This window comes from Esox lucius, chromosome 12 (assembly GCF_011004845.1).
Source record: "Esox lucius isolate fEsoLuc1 chromosome 12, fEsoLuc1.pri, whole genome shotgun sequence".
Classification (NCBI taxonomy): Eukaryota; Metazoa; Chordata; class Actinopteri; order Esociformes; family Esocidae; genus Esox; species Esox lucius.
In genome coordinates, this window is record NC_047580.1 from 13,982,567 (window position 1) to 13,995,027 (window position 12,461).

General features: G+C 47.0%; 1 protein-coding gene across 11 annotated transcripts in view; it reads right to left on the reverse strand.

Annotated features, from left to right (window-relative positions):
• Positions 1-12,461, reverse strand: part of agrn (agrin) — a 236,336-nt gene that overhangs the window by 66,308 nt on the left and 157,567 nt on the right. For all 11 annotated transcript variants that reach the window (XM_020051742.2, XM_020051741.2, XM_020051744.2 and 8 more), the window contains 2 exons: positions 11,964-12,170; positions 2,442-2,663 (listed from right to left, as the gene is read on the reverse strand). In XM_020051742.2, the coding sequence (XP_019907301.2) occupies positions 2,442-2,663; positions 11,964-12,170 (429 nt within the window). The remainder of the gene's footprint in view (positions 1-2,441; positions 2,664-11,963; positions 12,171-12,461) is intronic.

Sequence of the window (12,461 nt, forward strand, 5' to 3'; positions counted from 1 at the left end):
CTGCCTGCCACTTTTATTGCCACGTTCCGCTGACTCCTGCTTATGTGGAGACTCACTGCCATCCACACACACACACACACACACACACAACAGGGCTCGGTATTTCGCTTTGCCCGTAACAGTTTGGCCTTTTTTAAATAAAGACTATTCATTACCCCCTGGCGGTGCTACGGTGGGACCTGTCTACCTAACACCGCCTGCATGAGCGCCATCTCCAAATTGAGTTTGCCCGCCCGGCTCAAACATTCCTTTTCGCTCCATTTCCCATTGGAATACATCCTTACGCGCAGAGATTTCAATTTAGAATGGGGAAGGGGGGCTGTCAGCCGAGATGGGTGGGCCGAGAGAGGGAAGGGAAAATAACAGTGTCACATCAGCCCCCCTGCCAACAACACTGCATTGGATTAAACGTGAAACTCAAGTCGAAACAATAGGGGGTAGAGCTAGCAGAGAGCTAGCGTAAAGGTGCTAAGCTGAGCCAAGCAAATGTAATTTACTTGTGTGCACTGGTATTGGCAGTTGCAGAAACTAACAGGAAGGCTGGCTAACAGTAGTTAAGGTATTAGCAATCAGGGATATTGGCTGATCTATCACTACCATAGTAGATCAATACAATACCAGTATTTAATCTAGAAAATGGTCCAAGATTAAGAAAACCAAAAGGCTAGCAGGATACATTCAACAACACCATAAGAAAAGTGAGGGAACACTGAGGAAAAGACCATTAAAAGATTTTTTGCTGGACCTCGTAAGCGGAGCCGGTCAAGAAGAGCGAATGTCTCATACTTACTTACTTACTGACTGACTGACGCTGCATGCTTTTTAGGGTAATATACAGTAGGCTAGATCGAAACCCCTTAAGAGTAGGGGTTTCCACGATTCTCTCATCTATTCCCGTTACGAAAAAGTCAGTTATCGTCACCTATATTGATAGTTATTGTATCAATGTCCTTCAAGAATAACAGATTTTTTTTTTTTTTACGAAATCAAATAGCTTTGGCAATGTATAGTTCATCCTCAATCTTGCTAGCAATTGCTCAGTACTTATGATTATTCCAAGTAGTAATTTAGTAGATTCTAGTAAGCCTATTACTGGTTAATAAGCTGTTACAACGGCCAGTGGCAAAAGCCATACAGTTCATAGACGCTATTTATGGTGGAGGTGAACTTAATAAGAAACGTTACTCAGTTTATCACAATGCTTGATGGTGTCTAGCGAAATATAAAAACTTGGCGTGTTGTTAATGCGTGACAGAATTATCTAATGTTGAGATGCTATACCGACACTGGGCGAACATATAGCACCGTGTCATAGTGGTTATGGACACTGCCTCTCACATGGGAGACCCGGGTCTGAGTCCAGTGAGGGCAACAATTTATGACTTTCAATTGTGGGCCGGCTGAACAAGGCTTGCCTGGTTCCTTTTCTGGTTTCACCTCTGCTCTTTGCTTAGTGTATAGAAAACTTTCTTGTATGTATATAGCATGTTCTTTAGTATACAGAAACCGGCATATGGCATAAAATCTAGTCAACATTTTTACTTAATCCAAGACTCACTTCCAAGGCAGTCGCTTATCAATTGGATCTTCTCTAACCTACAAGAATATAAAAGCCATTTATCCATTTTCAAAATGTGGCTTCACCTACATGTGTTCTGGCTTATGGCCAAACCCAGTGATTGCTGGGACCAATCCGATGGATCCCATTGTTTTAGATTTAGGGTTACCAGGCAAACAGCAATAAACTGTTGCTGAAGACCAAGAGTGACATGGTGAGGCCATGGACAAGAAGGCAAAGGATCAAATAATTTCTTGGTAAAAGGAAAATGCTAATTAGCATCATTATAAATCTGGGAATTAGAGTACTAGAGACACCACTACGTTTTGTTTTAAGAGGCTTCATCAAGTGAATTAACCAAGCTTTTGGGAAGCTAAATAAAACAGGCAGTGGAATGGGTACCCACAGAGATATTTTTACCCTGGTGCTCAAGAGCAGACAAAGACTCGTGACTCAGTAACCAATTATACAGCAGGAGCCGTTTCCCCTCTCATTGGAAGCTGAGTACATCTTCAGCTAGAAAGGTCAAAAATAGGAAAATTGCAGGCTTGTTCCAGCTGGAGGAGCGCTGAGTGGAGGAGGAGATGGATGACATACAGTATGGGGAGTTACAGTATGTGCTTGAGGGTGGTTCAGGGGGTTTGTTAGGTGAAGTATGGTGCCTGGCGAATGCAACCCTAAAACCTAAAAAGCTGTCATTAACACAAACAAAATATGCTTACATTTACATTTGAGTAATTCAACAGACACACTTATCCAGAACGACCTACCAAGGACTTTTCCAACATCAGGTGAACTGAAAACACCAGAATAATTTCAGACACCAGAATCGGGATAGCTTCCGACAGCGGCACGCGGTCACACCGACCGGCCTGGTACTCACCGCATGATCCTCTGCGGTGGATGTGGATCTCTTTCTGCAGGGCGCAGCCCATGGCCCTCATTTCACACTGGCTGCCGTAACTCTGGCCGTCGCTGCCACACACGGGGTCGGGCGTCTGAGGGCAGGCGTCGGGGCACTCGCACACGGGCTCGTCGTTCTTCACCACGCACACAGAGCCAAACTCACAGGACTTGGCCTTGCAGGGGCTGGGCGTGTCCAGATCTGGGTCAGGAGACAAGGGTCAGTGTGGAGGTGGGGTGGGGGGGTTGGGGGTGCCACTAAAGGGGTCAAACAGGATTTTTCTCCATAGAGCTCCCAGAAAAAAATCGAATTGTCAACCGGCTGTCCAGATTTATTATAGAAAACGTATGTCGTATCCCATATTTGATTGGGATTTTTTGTGTTATTCCATTTAGTTCAACCTAGCATAGTGGTGAGGGGGAGCTTAGGAGGGTTTGTTTAATTCCAGAAATATTCCATTTGTACCCCTTTAAGGTCTGCAGAAGGGTGGGGGCGGGGCGGGGGGGGGTGCATGATGGCAGGAGGGAGGGGTGAGGGAATCAGGATAGGCTAGAAGAGATTAGAAGTTGATGGAGAAGAAGAATAAGAAACTGGTTTCCAAGGTCAATGTGGAAGAACTGCTATTCACCCTTTGCCTATGTTAGAAGCCTATGGTTATTAACCTGACTCTTATCCATAGAAGTGAATTTTATCAACCAGTATCCTACTGGAACTGTAATTGGCTCAGAGTGTATCTGATCCCTTTGTATGAGACAATTACTGGTGTCTGAACCCTCTGTATGATCCAATCAGAAGTGTCTGACCCCTCTGTATGAGCCAATCAGAGGTGTCTGACCCTTCTGTATTAGCCAATCTGAGGTGTCTGACCCCTCTGTATGAGCCAATCAGAGACACAGGCTCTAAGGTCTATGAGTAACCTTGCGTCATGGACAAGGATCTGCAGAGAAACCTTTGAGAATACGATGTTTTCAGATTTATGGGGAAGTAATTTGGCATTGGTTAAATGCTGCTCTCCAAAAACGGAGCCATTTGCATCTCTTCAAAATCGTATGTGGGTAGAGAAAGAAAAAAAGATTCAGAAGAGGGGAAGTAAGAAAGAGGGGAAGAAAAGAGACACAGGGAAAGAGGTGAAAAAAATTAACCTAGGTGAAGAAAGAGTGAAAAATGAAAAAAGAAAAAGGATAGAGGTGAAGAAACAGAAAAAGCCCAGCTCTGTGTTTAATAATTTAAAAAGCCCAGCTCCTGGGAAGAGACAGATATGAAGACATGGGGAACATCAGAGAGAAGGGACTACATTGAGCTCCACTACACCATAGGTTCATTCCGTTAGGGGGCTGCTTAGGGATCAGACTTCCTGGGACAATGTTTGGGGCTAGTTGTCCCCTGCCAGGCAAGCTGGGAAGTTGGTCAGAAGCACAAGCACGCCAGTTTGGTAGACAGATTAAAAATCAGAGGGACACGGACCAGAAGGTGCCTTTGATGGCTGGCTACCCGGGCAGAGAGAGTGGGGGCAGGCACGTCAGGGTGAAGGTGATACTGGGTTACCCCCCCCCCATAACCAGTAGGGCCTCAGGATAGTGCCCCACACTTCTTTCTTCGTGGCAACCTACAGTGTTGTCATTACCATGATTATTATGGGATTAGAATAGCATCTCGCCAGGCGCGCCGTTTAAGAAGCTGCTGCCGCTTCGTTCCGAACGCACGGGTGCGTTTAATTCTCTAAAATATTGCCCCCCTGAGCCTCAGCTTAGAGCTCTGGGTAAAATCATCAACATATAGCAGAAGGCAATTTACTCCCTCTCCTACAGAATAGCAGGTACAAGGGGGGAAACAGGAGCTGTGCTGATTACACAATGTCGGTATTAGGGTGGGATCTATTTTTAGGTTCTCTTAAGTTCCCACACATCATAATTTATGTAGCGAGAATACCATTGGGACATCTCTGGAAAAAAATATTTCATTAAATATTTAATTTAAGGATCAGAAAACATTCCCCACATGTGGAACAAACCGTAATTTGTTTTTTTGTGTTGTCTAGCCTGTGTACAGCAAAACCCCCCTCTCTGTCACTGAAAGCACGGACGCCTGTTTGTTGTCGTTGCCCTTTATCTCTGCTCCGGATCACTGTGCCTATTTAAGGTCCTCCTTTCCTAGTGTATCTTCTCTGTCCTTTTTCTGAGATTCCTTTTATAATGTTGTTCTGTTCTTGTTTTAGTTCTTTTTATTAAGAAGTCCTCTGTTCCGCGCCTGTGTCCTGCCTACTAAAATCAACGTTACAAGTATGGAAAAGTTTCCTAAACAATGGGAACTGTCAAGAGGCAGATCCCTAAAACTAAAATAATGTGTCTAGTTAAGTCCAGTCGTGACATTCTTACAAGGTTTATATGTCAGGCTGCACAAAACATTCCCTCATGTTCAAGAACATGAATCCCATTTTCACAGAATGATACAAGGGTGTTTTAAACATCAGGTTTCTTCAAGGTTTCATTCATTTGTTAGTTATCTTACTGCTATGGAATTGGGTTGAATCTGTGTAAAAAATAAACAAGATGTGTGAACATGACAATTCATTAGACGTTTATTGAACATAGTTTTACCATATTTGTTAGCTGCAACCACAGATTGAATCTGGGAGCTTTAGAGTGTTATCCCTGGAATGAAACGTCTGTCCCACTGATGTGAACACAAATCTTCATCTATTATCACATTTTCAGTGATGTTCAGTTCCTGGTATTTGTCTTTGCAAAGAGACGATAATACAATGTAGAAATGTAAATTCATAATCTTACTCTTTTCATCCTCTTTATGTTTGCTTCAAAGTTTGGATGTTTTATTTTATCTACATTCTGCTATTCTTCCTCATCTTTTTTTGAAACACTGAATGTGCTTTCCACACATTGTGGCCTTCAGAAGGATTTACTGACCACTTTCAAAAGGTGTGGCGCCTAAAATGCCATAGCCTCCATCAACAAAGCTTCTGTTCATTATTGTCTATATTTCTCCCCTGAAAAACATACATTTATTCTCATTCCCCAACTCCATCTGGAGGCATGTTTTTTCTCTCAGAGGCATGTTTTTTCTCTCAAATTTATTAAATGGTGGAAAATAAGGGAGGGAGGGGAAACTCCCCAAATTCCGGTGAAATCATCATTTTAGAGCGGGAGAGAGTGAGTGTATGATTAGAGACTTTAAGAAACTTCCAGCAGCCCTTATACCAGGCTTTGGTAATTGAGATGGCTTGCATATTCTCTCAGTCTGAACAATTATCTCAGTGAACTGAAAGCATCCTTTCTCCCTCAAAAGCACAGAGAGACTTTGAAACAGCAGCCTATCATCCCTGAGGCCTCAGCAGAGACGGAAGCAGTGGCTGGGATGTTCAAGCACTGGAACCACTGCAGCAAACACACTAACTGACAGACAGAACCACAGACAGATAGATACACAGACTGACAGAGAGACAAGTCTCCTCAGTAGAAGGACAGACAGGCTCCTCAGTAGAGGGACAGACAGACTGTCTCCTCAGTAGAAGGACAGACAGACAGTCTCCTCAGTAGAAGGACAGACAGACAGTCTCTGCAGTAGAGGGACAGACAGACAGTCTCCGCAGTAGAGGGACAGACAGACAGTCTCCGCAGTAGAGGGACAGACAGACAGTCTCCGCAGTAGAGGGACAGACAGACAGTCTCCTCAGTAGAAGGACAGACAGACAGTCTCTGCAGTAGAGGGACAGACAGACAGTCTCCGCAGTAGAGGGACAGACAGACAGTCTCCTCAGTAGAAGGACAGACAGACAGTCTCCGCAGTAGAGGGACAGACAGACAGTCTCCTCAGTAGAAGGACAGATACAAGGCATCAGTCTGCAGCAGTCAGTCTTAAACACATCGTGTCAAGTCCTCCCTCTCTGTTTATTAGACAATGGGGTTCAACTGTCTCTGCATTGCCACAAGACCCATTTTGGAAATAAATTAATCTCTTCTGGTCACATTTTTTTCTTCTATCGCAGTTGTGAAAATTGTTTTAGAGAAGAGATCCCACACCAGTCTCAACTGACTTCCTCAACATTGTGACTCAGTAATCTGAATGTTACCACAGCGTTGTGTCCTTCTCCCACCAGTCTTGTCCAGGCTCCCTCCCACCCTCTGCTCTCAAGCTCTCCTTTTAATTAGTCTGGTATTTTATAGTGGCGAGGACTGAGCCTAAAACTAGGGAGATTAAAACTCCCTGTCAGATGAATTGGCCTGCCGGGGGGGGCTGCCGGGGGGGCTGCCGGGGGGGCTGCCGGCATGCACCACAGTGGAATGCTAAGGGAACCATAACCGCCACAAGCCCACACACACAAAGAGGCGAAACTCCCTCCACTGACAAATGTTCTGCAAACGTTCTACCACAATCTCCCCTTCCCAAGAGGAGGGATGTTGCCTCTTCCTCGTCTCTTACTAAGCTGCCACATTAGTCACAATTTAGAGGCCTTCTCTGACAAGCAAATAGGGGATTTCTCAGAGTCGACCTCTGTGTTACCTCAGGCAAAAACTTGTATAGCTGAACGCACTTGGCAGGCATTCACTATACAGGCCTGGAGAGATCGAGCCTCATGTTCTCTACCATGTTTGCGTTGGTAATGTATGCAGTTTAACACTGTGAATATGGATGGAAATGCGAAAGATTCTTTTTTCCAGTCGAGCTTCTCCCTACTCATGCATATGTAGATTGGAATCGTTGCGGCTCCCCGATCCAATTCCGGATTACTGTTCTCCCAATGTCACTACAACAATGGCATTCGGATAGAACCACTTCCCGCGGTCTTTGTAGCCAATCAGGTAAGGAAGAAGCAGCTGTTTGCACCGCCCACCACGTCGAAACAGAGACGGTGGCAAAGGGTTGCAGTGCCCCCTTACCCTGTTATGTCAGCACTGCAGGGGGGAGGGACTGTCACCCGTTGCCTTGTAGAAACCTTACTGGAACATCATAAAATAAGGCCAAGGAACGGGAGGAAAATCTCAATATTTGCATATGGTATTGTTTCCCTGTTATGGGGCACACTAGAACAAGGGAGAGTAAACAAAAAATAGGAGAAAGAGGACAGTGTGAGGAGTGAAAAGATGAGCTCCTCCATCTCATGACATGTAGAGCAGTAAGAGAACAGGGGAGGGGGAGGAGAGGCAGGCCACCAAACAGCAGATGGGCTTCACTGGCACGACGAGCCTGGTCACACAACACAGACACAGTAGGAGAGGAAGAGGAGGAGGCGGCGAGGAAGGATGGAGGGAGGGGTGCAACAGACGGGGGTTATGGGGCAGGAGAGTTTCACCATGGGGGGGGGTGGGGGGGTTGGGCTGCTGTATCTGTAAGGACCTGGTGAAAATAGCAGCCCTGGAACTAACGACACCAAATAAAATGTTAAATATCCTCACCGCCTCATCCATAACACTGTGGTGTCAACCTCCCACATACAGACCCTCCACTAAAACACCAGGCAGAAATTCACACTAGTCCCACTCATTTGTTTAGTTCATTTGTATTTTTATTATGTAGGACAGTAAGGAAAGGTAGGAGTGGAGGGGATAGGGCATGACACAGGAGGAGTGGAGGGGATAGGGCATGACACAGGAGGAGTGGAGGGGATAGGGCATGACACAGGAGGAGTGGAGGGGATAGGGCATGACACAGGAGGAGTGGAGGGGATAGGGCATGACACAGGAGGAGTGGAGGGGATAGGGCATGACACAGGAGGAGTGGAGGGGATAGGGCATGACACAGGAGGAGTGGAGGGGATAGGGCATGACACAGGAGGAGTGGAGGGGATAGGGCATGACACAGGAGGAGTGGAGGGGATAGGGCATGACACAGGAGGAGTGGAGGGGATAGGGCATGACACAGGAGGAGTGGAGGGGATAGGGCATGACACAGGAGGAGTGGAGGGGATAGGGCATGACACAGGAGGAGTGGAGGGGATAGGGCATGACACAGGAGGAGTGGAGGGGATAGGGCATGACACAGGAGGAGTGGAGGGGATAGGGCATGACACAGGAGGAGTGGAGGGGATAGGGCATGACACAGGAGGAGTGGAGGGGATTTGAATGGAGAAGCAGCGAAGACCACTAGAGCACCCCGGGCCACCACTAATTAGATTCATTACCAAACATTACAATCACTGGAGGTCCTCGCTGGGTTCAATGGGTGCTCAGCTTGTTATTGTTTATGAGAATAATCCCAGCCAGTGACTGGTGTCTTCGCACGGCACCGGAGATGCTAATCAAATAAACATGCAAATGGAAAAGATGCTCCGCAGGACTCGTCACCTAAGGGGAACGGCGCACATTTCTTTCTTTCCTCAATTTCCTCGTTCACTGAGGCTCTTTGTCAGTGACACCGTCTCGCCAGCTGAGTGATTCTCTGTTACCCTCCAAGGGCAGAGTGTGTGCGTGAACGCGCGCACACGCCCACACACACACGTAACACACACACTCACAATGGCACGCACGCACACCAAGACAAAATAATGAGCCAATCAGCCACCGCTCTTGCTAAGTGTCTATCTGTCTATCTGTTTTTCTATCCATCTCTATACCTACCTGTCCACTACCATTCACGTCCAGCACCTTATAAAGTGGCCATCTCACGAGAGGCTGATGAAAATACACATCCCCAAATCAAATCCACAGGCTTAGAAATCAAACGGGCGATTTGGCCGACACGGGTGTCTGTATGATTAGGGTAGCATGTGGCCCCCCCACAGGGTACAAGTGGCACTTAAGGGACAAGGGAAGATGACAGTCACATTAGGGGGGTTGTCACTACACTCACTGCATGCGACCGAGATTTACTCCCTCCCCTGGTTTGGTGTCATATCTGGAGGATTCTCAGCCCTCCTGACGGCTCGTGGCGTGATCGATAAATAAACATACCGTGTCTCACTGACAGCCGTGACAGCCCAACATCCTGGTATTTCGCTCCCCGTGCTATCCCGTGTGCTGGAGGCTCTTAGAGCCACCGGGAAGAGACTGGGAAAGGCTGGCCAGAGCCAGGCGGTAGGAAAAAAACCACTTTGATCTTGTAGAGGGGTTGATAGGAGTGGTGTATATTAGAGACACAGCGGGAATAACGGGAGAACAGAGTCTGGATGATAGACTGACAAGGACAGACAGGTTCCTCTTCTCCTTAGTATTTGGGAGAGTGTGTGAGTGAATGTGCTCTCCCGCTTGCGGTCACTGACATCCAGCTGCATAATAAGCACTTAATAGTGTGTTTTCAAATGTTTCCAAGAGACAGTGGTTGACAGTGGGTTGTGGTTTGGCCCAGTTAGAAGCCACACGCTGGTAAGTTGTGGTTGGGATTGAAGTAGAGTGAAACAATGGTTGCAACTTGTTCCCTGTTTATGCTATCGATTGCTTTGTGACAAGGACGCAGTTTAGACACAAAGACTGTCACAAACAAACAGCCACGCAAACACAGCCAAACGGAATGACTGCATACAAACCCGCATTCACTCAAATATACAAACAAACAATCAGATACGTTTTTTCTGCTACGTTTGGGTGAAAATGTATAAATAATGCAGACCAAAAAACTATTTACCCAACACCCAAACCTTTAACCTAACCCTTACCGGAACCATAAAAACCTAATTATCCTTACAGGGATTCCTAGAAGCCACAAGTATTGCTATGCCAGTCCACACACACACAACCATGTCTGAGCAGTGTATCCTTAAGCCTAGAAAGGAGCAGCCTAGTGGGTCTGGGAGACAAGGGCCTCCATCTAATCCACACCTCAGCCCTCCACACACCGAGAGAAACAACAGCTAGGAGAGACTGGGGAGTGGGAAGAGGAGAGAGAAAGACGAGAGGGAATAAAAGTCGATGCTAGCTACTTCGTTGAGTTAAATGTATCTTCCTATTAATGGCTTTTGAGGCAGTCCCACCTAGTTATTTTGAGATGAATGGAGTAACTGTCAGGCAGTCTGCTAAATTACTACAATGTCAAATATTTTTAAATGTAAGAAGAAACACTGTAACTAAACATCAAACTGTGTGCAGGTGTCCTCCCCCTGTAGTCACACACACACACACACTAAACCAGCCTCACTCCTCTCCTTTTGATGTTGAATTAAATCTGTTGAACAAGCTTCGGCTAAATATGCAAATGTCAATTGAAGTGCATTAAAAAAAAAACATACTGTGAATCTCTAGAGGCCAAAAAAAATAAAAGATGTGTGACTGTTTACTTTGTCAGAAATAATTAAATAAGACAACAAGAATAAAAAAAAAACATACACATGTTAATTTATGGGGGGTGAAAAGACGAGGAGACCAGAAGACAATGCTAATGAGACATGGGGGAAACACTGGAGCCTTGCCACGTGAGCCAGCCCAGTCAAACAGGACTGAGTGAGGAGATAGAGATGTCTGAAACGAACCAGTGGAGTTGGGGCTTTGCTACATACCGCCTGTGGGCCCTCGTTAAGCCGCTCCACCACTTTACCGCTATAGGGGCCCTCTACGCTCTGTGACGTCATCGCAGGTCTTTGCTGCAGTCAACCAGAAAGGCCCCGACACAAAAAATCGACTAGTCTTCAGGTCCAGGCTTTGATTGGCTGCAGGAGCCTGAACCGGACGGCCATTGAAGGGTTTGGATTTGCCTGCTGCCGTTTTAACGCTACCAGCCTAATGCCCGTGCCCAGGGGGGCAAGGAGGGAACGATAGGAAGGGGTTGTTGGGGTCCACATGCGTTGCCATGCTGGGGAGGGTGGAGGGTGGGGGGGGGGCAAGACAACAGGGAAGAAGAAGAGCTCTCCAACCTCACGGACGGACACTTTCTTCCCCCCGCAGACAGAGAAGGGCTGCTGAGAGGGGGAGACAGGAGTGACGGCTCGGAGTTGGGGGAGATTACGGACGTCTCTGCTTTAGAGAGACAGACAGAGCGAGAGAGAGAGAGAGAGAGAGAGAGAGAGTGCAGAAAACCTTCCCACCACCCCTGTTTAGTATTGGAGGAGAGTCTCTGACCCCTCCCGAGTGGTCAGTGTCCACCAGAGGGGTCAAAGGTTGAACTCTCCCCCTCTGAAGGAAGTGGTGTGTCCAGAACAGCGGCAGACGTCACATGGACAGACAGACAGACTGAGACGCACTGGAACAGAAAGAATACCTGTTTAAAAGAAGCCACAGAGACAAAAAAGAGACAGAGACAAAGACAGGCCAGAGACAAAACGTTCTGCGTGTTGTGGGGGGAGAGAGAGAGAGAGAGACCCAATGATTTGGAAGACTGGCACTACCGTGGCATGAATGAAACATGAAGGCTGTTGTGTTTCATGTGTCACATGTGATGGCATAGCGTGACGGGGTGAAGGGAAATGCTGGGGGGGGTCACCGTAAAATTCCTGTCTGACGGCTTTTCTCCCCCTCCCAGACAGGAAAGCGAACACAGCAAAGGGAACATTTTAGGAAACACGGAGGGATTCGACCAGAGGTGGGAGGGGACAGTCGGAGATGGGCGCTCGGGACTCACCGCATGGGCCTTGCTGCTTGACGGGGATGGGGGCTTTGGCCTGGCACTCGGCCCGCCGGCGCTCACAGTCGTTGGCGTAGGTGCGCCCGTCCTTGCCGCACAGAGGCTTGTAGGTGCCATCACACTGGATTGGCTCGCAGGAGCAGCGCACGCCCAGACGCTCCACAAGGCACACGCTGTTGAACGCGCACTCCTCCCTGCACTCCTCTGAGAAACAAGGGATGCGTTGGTGGTTGTTTCTCGCACACGCTTTTCATTCTTTAACGGTCCTCTCATGTTGTGTGTTGGTGCCGTTACGATAATAACGTTTCAATGAAATTATGACTTCACATAAATACAGGGCTCCAAGTGTTGAGGTGAAATGTTCTTTCGAGGTCAAGGCAAACCCAGAGCTCCAAATTCACTGTGTTCTTGATCAGAGGATCAAATTAGTACAGCAATTCAACAGTAATTCAATTTGGAGCCAGTCCTTTTTTCTCCCTTACTTGTATAATGGTA